Raw genomic sequence first — 21,269 nt, 5'->3', positions numbered from 1 at the left:
CAGCGGCGCGAAATGCATTCGGTCGTAAAGTTGACACTTTAATGACCGCCTTCGGTATGTCTCAACCTTTGCCCCCACGCCATCGAGAAGATTTCCTGGACGATGGTTTAGGCTTCGTTCGCAGCTTTGCCGTGTGGCGTACGTATATACATACTAATTTCACATCAACGAAGCTCTGCCACAATGACATTTTTCGCGTGTCCCATGAATTTTGTTGTAGCGGGACTCGACTATAAATGGAAAAAGCAAAATGAGGCGTTGTTGATACTGAAACACAAAAAAGGTGCCGCCATTACCATTTGCCAGAAATTATGCAGAACACAAAATGTCGAGAACCAACACAACTCCTTGACACGAACTCCGAGATTAGGTGGCACCCACGACATGTTGAAAATGTATGATCTGATGTGCTGGGATTAGCATCATATTTGTACTGCTTAGGTCAAAACCAGGCTGCAGCGGCCACATTTTGATGGGGGCAAAATACAAAAATGCCCATGTAATGTGCAGTGGGTACACGTTAAAAATCCCAGGTAGTGAAAATTAATCCGGAATGCGGCCCCTACTGTGTGCCTCATACTTATATCGTGGTTTGGCACGTAAAACTCCACAATTTTATTATATCTGCTTAAGTACTATTAAAAAATTACCGGGATTCCAAGATTGCTTTGACAGTATATACAAGATCATCTATATCCAATTTAGCCAAAGTGAGATTTTGTTACAGTTGGCTTTTAAAGGTAGTGAAGCAAACAGAGTTAAACGACAGAGAGAGCTGTTGCTGCTGAAGATGAACTCCAGGCAACACTTCCACGGCTTTTGTGCAAGTGTGCACCACACACACTGTGCACGTCTATCACTTTGTGGTCTTCATTATGTTCTCCCTGCTCATAATACAGCGCGCAGTCTCGTGTGTTCCATCTCATATACCATACTGTACATACATGACAGAATGTTTCTTCAAAGAAAAGAATATGCAGCGTTTCTTTATAAGAATGGCTTGTACTGAGGGTTACATAAAGAAACAGAAAGTAAACCATAAATAAAGACAAAGCACTACATGTACCAAAAATTTTAAGTGCTGCTTGACATTGTGCATCACTAATTGTTGAACACCCCCTAAACCCCCAGTCGCTCACTCCCTTCAACCTCTCTGCATCTGTAACAGAAACCTAAACTAAGAAACAGGCTTGACAATCAATATTCTCCTAAAAAATTAAAAATTAAATTATGGGGTTTTACGTGCCAAAACCACAATCTGATTATGAGGCACGCCGTAGTGGGGGACTCCGGAAATTTCGACCACCTGCGGTTCTTTAACGTGCCCCTAAATCTAAGTACACGGGTGTTTCCGCATTTTGCCCCCATCGAAATGCGGCCGCCGTGGCCGGAATTCGATCCCGCGACCTCGTGCTCAGCAGCCCAACACCATAGCCACTGAGCAACCACGGCGGGTAATCAATATTCTCCTGACAAAAGCAACCAGAACATGAGTCTTAGCCTTCTGACTACCTCAGATGAGCTGGACTAGTCCTGGGTAAGGAAAAAAAAGCCCATTTACCTCACAAAAAATGACCTGAGTACATCCACTCATCCAATTCACAGGTGGCAGAGCAAAACATAAGAACCACAGCATCATTATAACCATTAGCATCATTCACCTGTCATCTGCCAGTTCTCGTAGTTAGGGATGGACAAATATTCGGTACTGTCGAATATTCGGTCGAATAATGCTATATTCGTTATTCGCTTCGATTCGAATTCAGGTATTCAATATTTTCGAATCATTCGGCGCTCCCGAATAGGCAGCCAAAAGCCACGGACGGCCGGTACACATCTCGGAGGCTATGCTTCATGTCATGGCTGCTATACATCAACCACAAATCTCGAAGGCTAAACGGTTTTGCATAAAGAGACGGAGATTTGCGACGCAAAAGAGCAGAAACGGCGCTAGCGTACAACCGAAACGAAGCAGCGCATTCTGCATCGCCATAGTCATCAGCGGAAATCGTATGTGAATGACAGCACTGACGGAACGATTCGTGCCTATTTGTGCCTTTATTGCGTTTACCGCCGCATAACAACGCGTGGCTGCGGGATTTCATAGTCGCGATCTATTATCGCGTCGATAGCTGCCACGGATTCTTCCACAGAGGTTGCGACAAAAAGTTTCGTTTTGACTCAATACGCACTTCGGCCGCATGTCTAAAAAGCTGCGTAGTGCCCATCCATGATCTCATATATAGCGACCGTGATTTCGTCTACAGTTGTTGCAGTGAACAATAGTTTCGTTCTGACTAGGTGCGTGCGTCGGCCGCGTGCTTAGGGTACGGCCATGGTAGCGGCAAAAATGCGCGTGAACGCCTTGCCGCGAAAACCACCGTGGCAAGTGCGTTTCCCGTGCGGCAGCGCGATATGATCTCGCACGCTCTCGGAACGCGGAATCACCGTGAGCGAAAAGGGTGCGATCGGAGAGCGTCCAGAAATCCCACCATAGAACCGTCAGATACGACGATCGTCGATTGATAACCCAGCGCAGAGCGGCGGAGGTTCGGTTGCCATGGCTCCGTGAGGTCACCCTCGTCGCTCTTGATTGGTTCATCTCGCGGTGCGTGCCGCAGAAATGGGAGACCCATTTCACACCCCCGATTCCTGCCGCTTTTGCCGCGCGCAGCATGACACGCGCGTTTTTCCCGCTAGCGTGGCAGTACCCTTGCATCGCCAAGTCGCCGTTCATAATCGCGTCGATAGCGGCCGCAGTTGCGACAAACAGTTGTTTCAGTTTGACTCAGTGCAAAGCTGTCGAGGATGAAGAGCACCGGCTACATCGCGATGGACATGCGATCTGTTGGCGGTCAGCTTACTGGCGAAAAAATAATCGGGATTTGCGCGTGGTAGTGCAAAGCGTGTCGAAAATGATGGCGCGCGCCGTGGCCGTGCTGCGAAGGAAGTCGTGAGGCCTCAATCGCCGCTGCAGGAGCCAGTCAGTCACGAGATGACGAGAATTGCAGCTTCCGCACTGCTTTTGTGCAAAATAGGAAAAGGATTTGCTCATCCATTACACTAATAAAATCGTGCTGACGTAGTAAGCATTTGCTTATTATTTTCTGGATACCCTGATAATTCGGCATTCGGTTAATTCGGACATTTTTTTTTCGGTCCCATGAAATTCGAATTAACTAGGTTTTGCTGTAATATGCGATATATACTATTCGAACTATTCAATTCGAAATTATTCGACCAAATCACTATTTGCTTCGAATTCGCTTCGAACCTCAAATTCACTATTCGCCCATCCCTACTCGTAGTAGCAATATGAAGCACCACATCAGAAAAACTACCACTTGAGAATATTATTTCATATCAACTCACATGGAGGAGAAGTCAACCAAGTCAGAAAGACGCAGCGAAGAAACAAATCTGCGTGGCTTTAGTTCAACATTATGCGATATCACAGTGCATTTAAAGAACACAAACCAAGAAGAATCAACACGTTTCTACCTTTCGACATGAATGGTTCATCAGGGCAGCACTAAATATATATTATGCAGAAAACCCAGCGCACAGAACTTCTGTGTGGCATTTTATTTTATATTTTACTGCAAACAGCAGTTATGAGGCATAAAATGGGCTGATCTTGTCTTTTCATTTATTACACTTTGCTTCAGGCATGAAACAAAGACAAAAAAAAGACATCCAACTCGGAATCGAACCTATGATCTTCCGTTTTCAAGCTGTACAGAACATTCTAAACATCACGCTAAGGCTACATTGTGCAAGCAAACATATTTCCATTTGGCGCTGACAAACATCAACGGTATTAAAGCGAATAGCTTTGTTTGCCTCTTTCACACATTTGTGTGGTTGGTGATTAGACTTTCACCGCTGATACAAAGGCGCCAATGCAAAGGGCGCGTGCTCTCATGTAACTGAGTTGTGGGGCGCATTTGTTGCTGAATACCGGCTAGCTCTATGAGACACATATGCTGTCGCGCATGAGCTTTGTGGCATCTGAAGGATTAGATACTGTGGTGGAGCACTGAGGAGAGACAGCCCTCCTGTCGCTCTCTCCCCCTGTGGTGCCTGCGGGAGAAGAGGACGGCAGTTACCTGCCACGTTGGCATACGCGGAGTTGGAGGAAACATACACGTCATGAATCAGCTTATGTGTACAGCCACCTATACTATTGCCACAGATGTGCGGCTTAACTGTTCAGTTCTCGACTGAATTACGCAACAAAACAAGTGCTACCCTCACTGTAGCACATATTCGCCATCAAGCACATCATTTCTTTAATAGAGCAAATAGCTTTCTAGAAGCGTTCGGCTATTCACTTACATTGCCACACATCATAAATGGTTTCTGCACAATTTTTCTGCCAGGCTACTCTCGAGCACCATACCCCAGCACCTACATGTGCGAAGTGAGGAGCAGTGCATTGACTGAGATGAAGCAATGTGATTTAATTTTCTCTCAGTAGTGGTGCATAACCACTATGGGAGCCTAGCCAAGAATAGGTTCAGTATACAGTAAGGGCCACTACATGGATCGCTTTCTGAAAGGGCATGTCTTGTATGTACTACAGTGTAGACCGCTTATAACATAAGTCGCCGGAGTTGCGAATATCTGCACAATAAGCAGTACCGCACTATAACCAAAACAACGATGTTCAAGCCCTGCACGTATGCAAAACATGTAGGCCAAGCATGTAGACACGCTTAGTAGTATTACGCGCACATCGCAATTACATTTTCGCCAGTGAGCTGGCGAAAACATAATCGCAATGTAGCCAGTGCTCTTCAAGCTCGACAGCATTGCACCGAGTCAAAATGAAACAACTGTTTGCCGCAACCGCTGTGGAAAAAACAGCGACCGCTATCGACACGATTATGAACAGCGACTTTGCGGTGCTGAAGGAACGCGCCCGACGCACGCACCGAGTCTGGACGAATTAACTACCATTCTCTGCACACCTGCAGTCGAAACCGCGGTCGCTATCTATGCGATCACCGATGGCGCCTACACAGTTCTTAAGGCACGCTAAAAACGAAACTACTGTTCACTGCAAACGCTGTGGAGAAAACCGCGGCCGCTATCGACGCGATCGTGGATGACGACTACGCAGTTACTAAAGCCCGCGGCCAACGCGGTGTTATGCGCGGCGGTAAACGCAAAAATACTGGCTTTAAAGACACAAATAGGCTCGAAGCGTTCCGGTGTTGCTGTCATTCACGTACAATTTCAACTGATGGCTGTGGTGATGCGGACTTCGCCGCTTCGTTTCAGTTGGATGCTAGCACCGTTCTTGCTCTTTTGCGTCGCACATTTGCAGCGCTCCTCGCTCACCGAGCTCTGAAAGTAGTCCGAATTAACCGATGTGCAGCCAAATAAGTCCGAATTAATGAGAGTTTGATTGCATTGAATAATGCATACGCCGGCAGCGAGCGCGCTCCTTGTTGAGAAGCGTGCTCGCTGCCACCCTTGTCAGTGAGATTTTCCCGCGGAAGCTGCATTATAACCGGTATTTAGTCTCACGCAGTTGCACTGTAAGCGGTATGCGTATACATGAAGCTCTATGGGAGGGTAAACGGGAGTCAGAAAAGGCCGCATTGTAACCAGTGCTGCACTATAAACGGTTACGTTATAAGTGGTCTATATACTGTAGTACTTGCAAATAGATGGCACTGCAGACAGCTGCATCTGTTGCTGTGTGCAGCGTGCATGCTTTTTCAGATTGTGGGGCAGCATCTCAGAATTGTACAGAAGTTTTCAATAGCTCAAAAGGCGGCACCAGAGCTTTAAAGTTTTGCATGATTAACTGAGGGTCTTCTGAAGACATCGAATCCTGTAAATGTGCTCAGCAGTTAAGGGCTCATAATTGGTGTTGGCAGCAATTCAGTTAAGGATATCAGAGTCACTGGAGTTTCCCATTATTTAGGTGACTCCAAGAAACTATTTTCTTGCGCAGAGAAGCCAACCTTTCTGGCTTTTGAAAACGTGTTCTTTGGTGCCTTCAGATGTGAAAAGTGCGCTATAAATCTTCTCAAGCCTTCATTTTTGTATGAAAAAATCCTCAAAGAATTAGAAAGAATGGAGTTCAGGAGTGCCTTTCCAACCATGACACTGCAGTCAAAGTTCGAAGAGTTGCACTACATGCAGAATATTCATGACATAATGGCCATACAAAGAAAATTGCGCTCTCTACATGCATTCATTAAGACGGCCTCTAAACAAGCTTTGGCACTTTGAGCAATTGAGCACAAGCTATCGAGTACCTTGCTATGAGCACCTCGGCAAAATAAAAAAAAAAAGCTAAATTATTTGACTTACCGAACATATTTTGTCATTTCATCTAGCCGTGATGCCCGTGACTTGATCACCTGAATGCAAAATATCAAACATCTTAGGCTATAAATCCCGGCCACTTGTATTTTCACAAAGGTGTATCAGGGACGCCAAGAACCAGAGCTTCAATTTAGTAGAACAAAAAAGTAAAAAAAAAATGCAGCAGTGTGAAACGGGCAAGACACTGGCTGAATGTATCACATCAAAAATGGCATCATTTTCAGTCTTTTGATGCAGTGAACAACATTCACGTGATTCATATAAAAGGTGATAACCAAGTATTACAGCAAGGCCAGTATTTTGTAGCGATGCCTTTAAAGTAATAGTCCTTTTCGCACTTATCGCGCTTTGTCAGTGGTCAGAGCGACGGTCCGCTCGCGTAATCAACGGGATCAGCCGGCCGTGAGCGGTGGATGATAAGACTAATGTAAAATAAGTCATAACGCATCGCTACAAAATCGCGGCCCAAGTTCACCCAACCCTGTTTTGGTGAGGAAGTTTGCCTTACCAAAGTAGGACTTTGCCACTTGCCAGGCCTTCGTAGTGTAAAGTTTAGTTTGGTTATACAATCAACATCCGATTTTTTGGACCCCCTAGGAGTTCCGAAAACGTCTGAAAAAACGAATGCATGCTTTTTACTGCCCCCAAGGGCTCAAATCGCCACAGGCACGTCTGAAATAGCTCTGAAGGCCTGCCAGCACACTTATTAGGCGTATTGTAACTCGTACTGTGATAGTAGATGGCGGGTGCAAGAGTGTATAATTAAGGAATACATATCGTGTCCCGAGACAATTGCCCCTTCCCACTCTTGGTATGCTTCACTGCGCAACATTGCTGTATTGAGGCGATGCTGACTTTTGGGAACCAGCATTATGCAACGCGTCGTGCTTTCCGAGCTTCCAAGACATTGGTGAGGATTACAAAGGCGGAGTCGACGCCATTGCTAACAGCGGCGAATCGTTTCAATGAAAAACATGGCACCGAACAGCCAAAAGCTTGGCAGCGAACGTCGAAGTAGCTAGGCTTAGCGTTGCCGCGGTGGGGGCTACGGCTGCCAGCGGATCTGCGTGCGGGACGTCCGGAAAATTAGTCGTCCGGAAATTAGTCGTATGGTCTCACTGGCCCTCAAACCTGGAGGTGTTTGCCAAGTGCAGATGGCAAAGGACAGGAGTAACTGGATAGCTTAGGCTGTATGCACATGAGGGAAGGATGTCTGCCCCATGCAAGGAGAGGACACTAAATAAGGATAACGTTGCAACTTCATCACGCAGTGTGGCGCACACACCTTGTAAACAGGAAACAATAAATCAGATAATATAGGTAAAGTCGGTGTCAAAAGGCTTTATAGTATGAGATCTGAGAAACTGTTGAATTTCCTAGCAGTTTGTGACTCTTGCCAGTAAAGCCATACAACACTGCGTTATTCCCATATACTAGTTTAGGCTGGAAATCCTAGCATAATGTGTGCCCACACTACACAAATATTCAGATTTTTCTTAGATTTTGCAGACCATAAACTTTTGATGCCAAGGATGATGATGACGATGATTCCAACATATGGCTACTGATCATAAAACTGGGTTACCAGCTTTGTTTGCGTCATGCCAGAGGTACAGTATTGGGAGCGAGCTCCACCACTGGAGAAGCTGGCTCCTCCGTCGGCATGACATGGTATGAGGGATCACGTGGACACAGCGGCCGCGCCGCGTTAACTGCTTCGGAAGCGGCGAAGCGAGCTGAAAACGCGCTGCGGTTCTGATTAGGTGGGGTGGTTTTAACGCTACAGGTGTCTGCTTGGCAACACTTTAAACCATTATAATAGGTATGTGGCTGCCTATGAAGGCGTCCAACATGGTAGGCTACTGCTCGGTGCTGCAGTGCCGGACATACGCAACGGATACCGGTGTCAACCTTCACACATACCCTCAGGACAAGAAGCTGCATAAAGCCTGGATCACAAAACTTAGAATTGGCAAACAGCCATCGGCTACAACGCGGGTGTGTAGCAAGCACTTCCGCGAGGAAGATTTCTGCTACGGTGTCGCGGCTGCGATGTTCGGTGAGTAGCAGAAAGCGCGCGCTACCCGGGCTAATGTAATGAAGATTTTGTCTATGAATTTGTTGATGCTAGATGCTGGCAAGTTCAAGGGAATGAAAAGAGAACAAAAGGCATGACATATGCTCATGTTAGCGCGAAACAATGAATGTACTGGGTTAACAAAAAGAAGCAGTGGGAAATTGCTCGCTGAGAAGACCGATAAACATACAATGCGACGCAACTTGAGAAATAATAATATTGAAACGTCCAAGAATTTAGAAAAAAAAAGATTGCATCGTCGCGACGGCACATGACAAGTCACCGTAGGCGTCGAAGTCCCAAGTTATAACGAAATTATTTTTGAACAGCTCTGACAGCGTCCGCGCAACAATGGTTGTTTTTGTACTGTCAAATGTTCATATGCTGCGGCCTAGAGCTCACAGTGAAAGCGAAACATTGTGTGAGGGCATGCATGCAGACGCGCACTCGATCGCTGTGAACCCGTGTGATCACTGCATTGAGGTTTCATTCTGTTATGCTCCTTTGGTTATACAGACAGCCCACTATAAGAACACATTTCACATAGTTTGCTCTCAGCGATTGCCTACGTTTGATGCAAGAAGCCGGTTCGAGGGACTCCATCGCGGTGACCATGCGCAGTGGGCGTTCACTGTATGTATTCGGTAGAGATGGCGCCTGTAAACCATTCTGTGCTTTATGTTTGCCGAAGATTATTGTTTGGACAGTAAAAAACTTCCTTTGTTTCAAGAGTACTTACAGAAATGCCCAGGAGGGCTCCCGCGTGGTGTTTTTATTGAGCACCGACAGCCAAACCTATGAGGAGCGCAATGCGTTATCCCACATACTATGCAGGCGAAGCGCGTCCGACAGATGGCGACTCCGTAAGTCCTCGCCCCAATAGCATGTTGCTGCAAACTTGCCTAACACTCCATGAGAAATGCTGACTTACTTTTTACACCATATGCCATAGCTAACATGACTTGCAGATTTTCAGCTCTGTAGACCAGTCTTCCCCGAGATGTCACAATTGATAAGGAACATGACAAAAAAAATAATTGTAGTGAAGAAGAGGAAGGAGAAGTGCTCTTGCGTCCGTCGCTGTGCGCGCCACCAGCGTTCGTGGACTGCCTCGATTGCGTGAGACGTAATTGTCTAATAAATCATCATATCACATTTGGTGGAAGGTCCTGCAATCCCCGACCTCATCCTGGAACTTCGCAGCCGAACGTTGCCGACTGCTTCAGCCACTACCATGCTCCATGCTACCGACAATCAGCCTGCAGCTTCCGTCGCTCCCATCATTTGCGGCGCCGTCTAGCGGCAGAGGGACCCTCCTGTCTTTAGCGAAGCTGGTGAGACTGACGTGGAAGATTGGCTCTCTACCTATGATTGCGTCAGTGATCACAATAAGTGGGATGACCCGACGAAGTTACGTTCTGTCATCTTCTATCTTGCTGACGTTGCGAACCTCTGGTTCAACTTTCATGAGCAGGAACTCCAAACCTGGTCCGCCTTCAAGAGAGCATTCGCGGAAGTCTTCGGCTGCCCAGCCTTATGAAAGCTCCGTGCTGAACAGCGCCAGCGCGCTCAACAGCCCGGCGAGACTTAAACCAACTACATAGAGGATGTCATGGATATTTGTGCCCACGTTTATTCTACCATGAGTGAAGAGGACAAGGTGAAGCACATCCTCAAGGGCATCGAGGATGACGCATTTCAAATGCTTCTCGCACGAAACCCCTTATCTGTCACAGAGGTCCCAACCCTTTGCCAGAACTTCGATGAGCTGCGTCGACAAAGGGTCCTTGCGCACAGCACTGTTGCACCCGGCCACTCTTTCTCAGGCCTCACGCTTCCCTCCAACTCCTCGCCAGAATCCTCACTCTCCGTTCAGATTAAGGATTTTATTCGTGAGGAGGTGGCGCACACTGTCTATGCTGCCTCTCAGCGATCGACCCTTACAGCCTGACACATCTCTGGCTGCTCCCATTAGGAGAGCCATTCGCGAGGAACTTGCCGACTTGTTACCTCTGGCTCAACTCTGTCCTCCCATGGCAGCAACTCTGACCTATGCCGCAGTCGCAGTGCGACCTGCGCCGCCGACATTCGCATTTCCTGCGACAGTGCGACCCCAACCAGTGCCAACTCCCGTGTCGCCTCCTATTCCGCCTCGAAGCCAAGTTCAGAACCCTTGGCACACACGCGACAACCGACCCATATGTTTCGCTTGCAGTTTCGCCGGCCATGTCGCACGCTTCTGCCATCGTCGCATGCCACCTACTAACCCTGCTGTCGCAATGCCTGGGTATGGCTATTCCCACGATGCTACCGGGCATTCCATGCATCCCGACCCACAGTATTCGCTGTCTCCTCCGACGCCCTTTCGGCAACCATCGTTCTCCGTCACCGCGTCATCGCTCGCTTTCTCCCTTACGTCGTCGCCAGTCACCTAGTGAGGGAAACTAGTTGCTGCAGTTCTGCAGGCACGAACTGGTAGCTTTCCAACTTGTACAAGGCCTGCACAGTCACCACGCAATTTACTGGACGTTTTGGTTGAAGTAACAGCCACAATTACGCTTATTGATACTGGGGCTGGAGTTTATGTTATGGACGAAAAGCTTTGTCGTAAGCTCCACAAGGTGACCACGCCGTTATCTGGTTTGCTACTGCGCACCGCGAGTGCGCAGTATATAGCACCGCTTGCTCAATGTACCGCAAGAGTGCTCATTGCTGGCGTTGTTTATGTTGTTGAATTTTTCGTGCTGCCTCCATGTTTACATGACATCATTCTCGGCTGGGACTTCTTGTGTCGCCATCGTGCCATCATCGACTGTGCTCGGGCCGAAGTGGCACTTTTCGCGCTTTTCGATGCCCCGCTGCCTGACCCTTCTGCAAGTAAAGCCGCCAAGCTCACCGTTGTCTCCAATACGGACATACCACCTGAAATGTCGGTTCTTGTGCCCGTATCTTGCTCCGCCGCGCGAGACGCTACGGTGCTTTTTACACCGTCGCCTATTTTTCTACGTCGCAAGGCTCTACCTCTCCCGTTTGCTGTCCTCGACACTGTATCTGGATTATCCACTATGCTTGTGTGTAACCCATTTCAATCCCCTGTGACCTTACTGCGTGGAGAATCACTCGGTCGTGTTCAGCCCCTTGACCCGCTTCACATTCTCGATACTTACGACGACACGGCCTGTTATGAGCTCGACGCCCTCACTTCTCCCTTGCTGCGCGCATCATCATCATCATTGTTGCCGTCGTCGTCGTCAGACGTTCTTGAATCTGCCTTGGACGCCGATCTGCCACCTCCGCACCGCCAGCAAGTCCTCGCGCTTCTTCAAAATTTTCGCTCGTCGTTTGATTGCGACCAACCATCCCTGGGACGTACAGCGACCGTCACTCACAGCGTCCACACTGGTTCCCATCCACCATTACGCCAGCGACCATACCGCGTGTCGGCAGCCGAGCGACAGATAATTACCGAGCAAGTCGACGATATGCTGCATCGTGGCGTCATTCGGCCTTCCCACAGTCCTTGGGCGTCTCCTGTAGTATTAGTATACAAGAAGGACGGCTCAATACGCTTCTGTGTGGATTACCGTCGGCTCAATAAGATAACTCGTTAAGATGTCTATCTGCTGCCTCGGATAGATGACGCCCTCGACTCCCTACAAGGTGCGGAGTACTTCTCATCTTTGGATCTTCGCTCCGACTATTGGCAAGTGCCGATGGCTGAAGACAACTGTGAGAAGACCGCTTTCGTCAGGCCTGACGGCTTGTACGAATTTACCGTAATGCCATTCGGGCTCTGCAACACGCCCGCTACATTCAAGCGCATGATGGACACCATCCTTCGTAACTACAAGTGGAAAACATGTCTATGTTACCTCGATGATATTTTCGTGTTTTCACCCAATTTCCCGATGCACCTCGTTTGCTTGCGTGAGATCCTGACATGCCTCACCTCTGCCGGCCTCCAACTCAACATCAAAAAGTGCCGTTTTGCTGCCCGCAAGTTAACAATAGTGGGACACGTTGTTTCGAAGGACGGTGTGCTTCCTGACCCCGCCAAGCTTCGCGTGGTTGCAGAGTTTCCGATGCCCACTACTCTTAAGGCACTCCGCAGCTTTATAGGGCTCTGCTCTTACTTTCGGCATTTTGTGCGCAATTTTGACACTATCATCGCACCACTGACCAATTTGCTTACTGATAGCAGCAGCATCTCCGCGTGGTCAACTTCATGTGACGAAGCCTTCAAGCAACTACGTCGTCTACTTACTTCTCCGATTCTTCAACACTACGATCCCACAGCGCCCACAGAGCTACACACGGACGCCAGTGGCGTCGGACTTGGTGCAGTCCTAGCGCAATTGAAAGACGGCTACGACGAGTATGTCGTCGCATATGCGAGCCGCACTTTAACGAAGGCAGAAGCCAACTACTCTGTGACAGAAAAGGAGTGCTTGGTCATTATTTCGGCTCTCGTCAAATTTCGTCCGTACCTATATGGTTGCCCTTTTGACATTGTTACCGACTACCATGCCCTTTGCTGGCTGTCCTCGTTGAAAGATCCGTCAGGTCGCCTTGGCCACTGGGCACTTCGCTTACAAGAATATGACATCCGCGCTGTCTACCGATCGGGCAGAAAGCACTCTGACGCCGATGCGCTTTCCCGATCGCCGATACCTTCCGAAGTGGCTTCAGTGTCAATGCCCTTCGCATGCATGTCGACCATCAACGTCGCTGATATGCCGGCCGAGCAGCGTAAGGATCCCCTGCTTTCAACTATGCTGAATTTCCTCAACGATCCCTCCGTCACACCCTCTTCTCGAACACTTCGTCGCCAAGCCGCTCACTTTTCTGTCCGCGACAACGTCCTTTACCGCAGAAATTATTTGCCTGATGGTCGCAAATGGCTGCTTGTGATACCACGACACATGCGTACTGACATATGCGCTTATTTTCATGCCGCTCCTCATAATGGTCACGCTGGCGTTCTGAAAACGTACACACGGCTGAGGCAGCGTTTCTACTGGCACGGCATGTATCACTTCATGCGCCAGTACGTACGCGCTTGCACGGCGTGCCAACGGCGTAAAATTCCACAGCGCCCTCCTGGCGAGTTACAGCCGCTCCCCTGCCCAGCCCGGCCATTTGATCGCGTCAGCATAGACTTATATGGGCTACTTCCCTGCAGTTCCTCGGGTAACCGATAGATAATTGTAGGTGTCGACCACTTGACGCGCTACGCCGAGACTGCCGCACTCCCGGCGGCCTCTGCGTGCGAAGTTGCCTTCTTCATCTTGCGGAACTTCGTTCTTCAACATGGAGCACCACGCGAACTGCTCAGCGACCGGGGGCGTGTGTTCCTGTCCGAAGTAATACAAGCCCATCTCGCTGCATGCAGCATCGTTCACCGCAAGTCTACCGCCTACCATCTGCAAACGAACAGCTTGACAGAGAGGTTCAACCGCACACTCGGTGACATGTTGACTATGTACGTTGCCTCGGACCACAGTAACTGGGACACTGTTTTGCCGTTCGTAACGTATGCCGATAATACGGCCACACAAGCTACCACTGGCTTTTCGCCATTCTTTCTGCTATATGGCTGCGCCATTCTTTCTGCTATATGGCTGCCCAGTAGAACCACTGGTCAAATGGCATTGTGTGTATCCTAACCAAACTCTGCTACCCCAGAAACCCACACAAACCACGGTGTTTACACACACATAACCTGCATCAAAAATTTTAAAACCTGCAAAGTCAGGATGCTGGTTAGTTGCGAATTTTTCTTTCAAGTGCAGCTTTAGAGCAATGCACTTCACTCACACGTAAATACACTCCACATTGCCATGCTTCAACAGAGCAGCAATGAAAACAGTAAGGACTGAATAACTAAAATTAAAATGTGTGGTTTAATGTCCCAAAACTGCAGAGTAAGATTTGAGGCCCACCATAGTGGTACGCTCTGGATTAATTCTAACAACCCGAGGTTGTGCACCTAAAGCACCATACACAAGCACTTTTGCATTCGGTCCTCATCGGAATGTGGCCGCCGTAGTCGGGAATTAAATCCGCATCCACTGAGACATCACGGTGGGTACACATTGTACACAGTATTGTTCCTAGAGCCTTGCTTTGTGCCAGCAATTGTGCCTGCTTGCTTTTAAGAAAGTCTGAACATTGTTGTACTATACGGTTATTTATGCCGGTTATATTCGCAGGTTTTTTCTGCCTTTTGTGAGGGCCCTAGAGTACATGCAGCGAACTTTCACGACGAGCATTGTGTGTCAGAAAAAGAAGCGGAGGCGCATCGCAGAATGTTCACTGACTCACGTTACATGGAGCGGAAAAAAGGCGAGTACGGCTGTGCATTTGTCACGTTGCTATCAGTGTCACTAGACAGAGTGAAAGCATTTTAGTATCTATGCAATGGACAAAGTAGTGGTTTATCACATTATTTTTGTTTCATAATACCCAAATAATTTACAATGGCTAATAAATTTATGTTCCTGTCATCCTGCAACCTGTCCGCCATTGCAAGAACACAAACGGGATACAAAGGCATGACAGTAGGAGTAATTCAGCATGCGAACTGGCTGTTCTCCACCGTGTGATGGGCACTTCCGGTGGCAGCGGCATTTGCCTAGCAAATGTATCTGACTAGGCCATACTGGCAGCCAGCGTCAATTTTTGTAACGACAGGCATTCACCTCCAGACAAAGTTCATTGCTTGGATGCTGACAGGTTGCTCTATGTATTCCAGGCTTTAAGTAGGAGTGCGGGCAATAATGCAGTGGGCAGGTTATATGTGTGAAAACAGAATACAATGTATTACAATGCTCCCGCCCCCATAGCTCCTGGTATTTCAAGATTTGAAATATCTTCATTGAAATATGACTATTGAAATATGTCCATTGAAATATGTCCACCGATTAAATGTATTTACTGAAGGCTGCAGAACTCTAGTGTTAAGACCCATTTAAATCGGTTTTGTAAACAATAAAATGAATTTAGATAAAATAAATACATGCATTTTGTGAGCACACTGTTATTCATGTGAAGGCCACTATTGCTTCATCATATTCATGGAGCTTTGCATCATACATCCCATTTTGCCTGCTCACATGTAGCTTTTGAATAAAGAACTGTCAGCCCTTCCACTGGGGTGGAGATGCAAGACCAGCGAAGCTGTACTATGGTGGGAATTGTGTATTTCCAATTATGACTTAAGATGTGATGGTATAATTGGTTATTTGAACTATTAAAGAATGAGAAATATATATTATGCAGTGGTTTTCATTTATTTAGTGACCACAGGGACCATGGCCTTATGGTCGCTACGGTACACTGCCATAGGGCGTACGGCAAAGGTTGGCAGGTTCTTCATAAACACGTCACCAACGCCACGCGCGTTCGGTGCGAACCCGGGCAAAACGCCCCTGCCGTCGACAACAGTTGTGGGCGTTGGGCTGTGCGCATGCGCCGCAGTGGGAGAGCGGGGACGCACACGCACAGTCCAGGGTGCCTTGATGCCCTCCTCACCTACCGCTTCCCTTCCACTGAGAAGTCGCGTTTGCTGAAAGCGCGCATCCCTCGCCCTCGCGCGCTTTCACTCGCACATACAGCATACGGCCAATGTGAGTTTTTTCTATTGCCAGACGCGACCATCGAAGAGTGAGCCCTTAACAGCTTCGCTGTAATAAAGTGAGTTCTAGAAGGCTCCTTTTTAAGCAACTTTTCTAACTTTGAAGTCACTAAAACGTCGCTAACTGTTCTGTCACATCGCTAAGAAATGTCACCAGTCGCTAAATTGAAAACATTGCCCCTAAACAGACAAGAAAGTTGCTAAATCTAGTGAAAAAAATTGCTAAAATTGCAGCACTGGTCACAACCCACAATATGAAAAACATTGAGTTAGGCTAATGGACTAACACTAAAATGTTGTAACTGCAGCGCGCACACGAGAAACGAGGACAAAAAGGTGAAAGTGACAGACAGGCGCTGACTCGCAACTCAGTTCATTTTGGAGGGAAATTACACACATATATATAAACCCAGTCTGACTAAAGTGAGCATGTGCAAGAGCATGCAGAAAAAATAAAAACATTATGAAAAAAATGTAAACACAGAACTTTTACTTATATTAACATCAGGTGGTGCTCAGAAAGGCAAATTCTTTGTTAGTTAGGGTTATAGATGGTTCACTTACGCACATATCAGCACGCTTTTTGATATGGAATGCCTCAGTTATTTCGAGTGTTAGTTTATCTCTATGAGTAAACAAAATCATGGTATCTGAATAGACAGGTTTACAATGACAGCTTTTGCAATGATTTGCTAGGTGTAAGTGGTTATCTTTGTCAAGTGAATTTTGATGCTCTCTTAGACGAGAGTTTTTTTCTTAGACGAGGAATTTTTTCCGCATGCTCTTGCACATGCTCACTTTAGTCAGACTGGGTTTATATATATGTGTGTAATTTCCCTCCAAAATAAACTGAGTTGCGAGTCAGCGCCTGTCTGTCACTTTCACCTTTTTGTCCTCGTTTCTCGTGTGCGCGCTGCAGTTACAAGATGAATAGATACCAACTCGCCCAACTTTCAGTACTTTTGTAACACTAAAATACTAATGCTGTACCTCAAAGCTGTATCATCAGTGGCTGTTCTCTATATTTATAAAGCTATAAAGAAAACAGTATTTTACCATGAGAACTTCAGAGTCAGTCTGAATTTCATTTTTCCATTCATATCTGCAAAAGAGAGAGCAGCAACTCAGTCATGAACTGAAGCTGATACATTGTTTAGAACTGATACATTGTTCGTAACAAAAGGCTGAATATGTTTCAGTGGAAACTCCTACCAATGATGCAAATGTCATTCCTTTTAGATTGTTAGGCTTAGCACATGCAATGTAATGAGTCATTTGCACATGCTGCACTTTCTTTTTATGTGAGAAAATGGATTTTATAAAGAAATTTCACCAGCTGAACTTTTCTGCAGAGCCAATGAGGCATATATATATATATATATATATATATATATACAAGAAAATCAGAAGCACAACTTCGCGGTTATCTTAGGTTTATTATTTACCCAACAGTTTCGGTCGGTGGACCGACCTTTTTCCCTTAAAAAAGGCCGGTCCACCGACCGAAACTGTTGGGTAAATAATACACTTAAGATAACCGCGAAGTTGTGCTTCTGATTTTCCTGAATACGCTTGGCCCATTGAAAAATCCAGTTACTACTATATATATATATATATATATATATATATATATATGTACTCTTCATATGTAGTCAAGCCTCGGTACAACAAATGGTTGCATAAAACAGGGTAAATCTAAAATTTCGCGCCGATATTAGCATGCAAGGAATATAAATATGCTTATATCGACTATTGGATACAATAAAGGTATCTTCATGTTCAATGCGACTTTGTTATAACGAAGTAGAGCTCCAAGTGGGGCTAGTTGGTTGACATGCATGGTAAATTTTTTTTAATGTTGCCATGCATGTCAACTTTTTAACTTTAAAAGTTAAGAAAGTTTACCATGTTTGCTATAACAAGACTCAACTACTAAGTGAGGAGCGCACACTGTTCTGAGTGTGAGAAACTAAGAACCTTTAGTTGCCCACTCAGCTCTACAGTTGTGCCAATGATGTGCTCTTCCACCAATGAAATTATGTACAAAGCTTGTGCCTACTGTTTCCCGCTTCTTTGCCCCTAGTCACATTGCCCCTAATCATGACTATTACATTGGACAGACTACCTATTCTTCCATGTACTTGATCTGGCACTAAGGTGATTGAGGCAGACTTAGCCTAGAAAATGCTTGCAGTCAATTTTTCCACCCAGGTGGCTTCGTACCGAAAGTACTAGCAAAACACTAATAAAGAATTAAGTGAAAAACTAGGTCTCGTGAAGGAGGCCACCCTGAGAGTTTTTTAACTTTGGCATCTCCTTCAGTACTGTGTTTCTGTTTTAATGCTGTAACATGATCTAAAAAAATGTAAACAGCAGTAAGCGGGACAGTGAATACACAATAACGAAGCAAGCAAGAACCAATTAAAGTGAACAAAACAGAACACGGGTCAGCAGGTTGTGTGCCGTCAAAGCTGCCTGCTTCTCCTGACTCGTGCATCACGCAACACTGCAAAGCACCAACACTCACTCGTAAATTCAGCACAACTGAGAAATTTCAGGACAAGCTGACACACCTCCCTCCAGAATACACAGTAGCCCACACATAATGCCCAAATAAGGGCTCCGATAACGCAAGAATTCTATTCAGTTATCATTATCGCCGCAATCAGCCAGTCATGAGGAACAGAATCAACCAAAAGGAATTTTTACATTACACTGATTAGGCTTTCTAGGTTTTGAAACAATGCGACGAGACTAACTGTGCTACTCCCACTGATCTGTACTATAGGGGGCTGGATGGCGCTTCGAGCGCGCGCAACTGAAGCTACCGGAAGTGATAGGCCTTGTCCCGGAAGTCGGCCGTTTGCGGCTTCGCATCGCTTTGCAGCTCGCATGCGCTCGACGTGTTTTCTTTTTCTGCCCAAAAATGCCTGCTTGTTGTGCCGTGAATTGCACACGCAGGCCGGAGAAGTCTTTTGGAAAAATGTTTCACGCGTAAGCATTTTTCAAATCAGTGTAATTTGCATTGTGCGTTGCGTAAAACCAAGGCTGTACCGCTGGCATTTCGGCGAGCATCCCAACACTGCAAACCACAGGCACTACAAGTTGGTTCATTTTATGCAGAGGTTCCCGTGGTCTCAGAGAGATTTTTGCAGTCGATGGGTTGCAAACTTAAGGCGAGACAAGTGGAGGCCATCACCGGGAAGCAGCCTTTGTAGCGACCACTTCGCGGAGTCGTGCTTCGACCTGCACGCGAGCACGAACGCGGCTATGACCTGATGCTGTCCCTACGATATTCAATTCATTTTAACATTCTTTTTCACAACCAGTAGTCATCAGCATTGCTGAAGTGTGTGCACAAAGAAAGATTCCAGAATTTTTTTTTTTTAATGCGAAGCATTCCTTGGTGAACATTTGCTACTTTGACAGTATCTATCTATCTGTCTATCTAGCTGCATACGTCTTTGTGCTCTCATGGTCGTTTCGTTAACTTGGTATGTACCAAAGTTTGCATACTATGACAAGATTATATGACAAACATAAATGATATGTCATGGCATGCGTGTCATGTAGGTCATGAAACAGCCGCCTACGTCTTGGTGCCCTCATGGTCGTTTCGTTAACTTGGTCGGTACCAAAATCGGCATAGTAGGACAGGAGTGTATGACGAACATAAGTGATAGGTCATGACACAAATGTCATGACATGCGTGTCATGTAGGTCATGACACCAGCGAAAAGAATAACACTCAAAAACCACTGAAACGGGTTCGGACGTGGGTACTAAGTGAAGGAAACACTAAGGGGTGCTGGTAGAAGTCAGCCATGAGCATGGCTCAGCAAAAATGACGATGACTCAGCGAAAAAAAAATCAACACTCAAAAACCAACGGAATGGGTTCGGATGTGGTACTAAGTGAAGGAAAAGGCTAAAGCTTGATGGCCGAAGTCATAGTCATGAGCATGACTATGGCTTTCGCCTTAAGGTCTCTTAGGTGTAGCTAAAGGGACTCCCGAGGACTCATGACATGCGTGTCATGTAGGTCATGAAAGAGCCGCCTACGTCTTGGTGCTCTTATGGTAGTTTCGTTAACGTTGTAGGCTCCCCGCACACTGCTTCGCATAACATCGGTTCCCACATGGCGTGGGATCTGCCGGCTTTTTTTTTTAATAGTAAACAAGATGTTTTGTGCATTAGCCTGCATCCTTTGTACTATATCCTTGCACCGTTAATAGGGTTAACATATGATTTGAAATAAATGCGCATGAGTTTTCTTCACCAAACTTTTTGTTATTCACCACTCCGTTTTTGCTATGTGTTAAAGGAAGGACATCAGTGAGGAGTTATTAACACCATGCACTGTAAACTGGCTATATCAATCACGAGCATACATAAACTCCGTCTGAAAACAGCAAAGCGGAATTTAGAGCACATATCCAATATGGAAAATGTTTCCTTGCTGGCGCATAAGTAGCCGAGCATATTCGATCGCGTTCAAGCGTGATCGGGAACGAATTTCTCGAATGTGGTTGGCCGTTTTGCGCGAGCCCAATCGCGATCGATCCTGAGACATCCCTACTGCAATCGAAAGTTCCTGATGTGATGCCATGTTTCACGTAATTCTATGCAGCTGTTTTCCAAAGCTGGAATCCCGCGCCGATCGCGTCGCTATTGTGAATGATGGACACTCGAACGCTGGTCATCAATATTATTGTTTTAAGTAAATAAAATTACAAGAATACAGGCTCGGACTGGCAAAAAGGCATGTTCCTGAGAGAAAAAAAAGAATAACTATTATTGCGCAAAAAAGAACGAAAAAAAAAAAAACCATTCTAACGCAGCTTGATCCCCTTAAAACGCGCACTGGTAAAGGCAGCAGACACCTCCTTCCGGGACAAGCCGCCGGGCGTCTCCTAACTTCCGGTGACTTCACTTGCGCCCGCCGCGGTGAGCGGCGATGCGGCATCCAGCAAATTATAGTGGAGATCAGTGGCTACTCCCACCAATCTGCCCTGCACTTTTCTACAGGCTGCTCAGGGCCTTCTTCATAGCTTCCTTTACATATAAAAACAGGCTCTTCCTTCAACCTGCAGTTACCGTAGAGTAAAAAACACGGAGAATCCAGACACTTACACAGAGACAACGCCAGGAACTATGTTGACACACGCTGCTAGCTTCTTTTCGACCAGACCACTGGAACATCCGAAAGAGT

General features: G+C 46.6%; 1 protein-coding gene across 3 annotated transcripts in view; it reads right to left on the bottom strand.

The window, feature by feature from the left end:
- LOC119437160 (protein CutA homolog) overlaps positions 1-21,269 on the bottom strand; it is a 55,742-nt gene that overhangs the window by 27,914 nt on the left and 6,559 nt on the right. For 2 of the 3 annotated variants that reach the window (XM_037704232.2, XM_037704233.2), the window contains exons 3-5: positions 21,191-21,250; positions 17,115-17,160; positions 6,331-6,380 (exon numbers count right to left, since the gene is read on the bottom strand). In XM_037704232.2, the coding sequence (XP_037560160.1) occupies positions 6,331-6,380; positions 17,115-17,160; positions 21,191-21,250 (156 nt within the window). The remainder of the gene's footprint in view (positions 1-6,330; positions 6,381-17,114; positions 17,161-21,190; positions 21,251-21,269) is intronic. The other variant, XM_049660328.1, reaches the window with a different exon arrangement.

The sequence above is a fragment of the Dermacentor silvarum genome, chromosome 1, assembly GCF_013339745.2.
Source record: "Dermacentor silvarum isolate Dsil-2018 chromosome 1, BIME_Dsil_1.4, whole genome shotgun sequence".
In the NCBI taxonomy this organism is placed as follows: domain Eukaryota; kingdom Metazoa; phylum Arthropoda; class Arachnida; order Ixodida; family Ixodidae; genus Dermacentor; species Dermacentor silvarum.
This window is presented reverse-complemented; position numbering and strand designations above follow the sequence as displayed.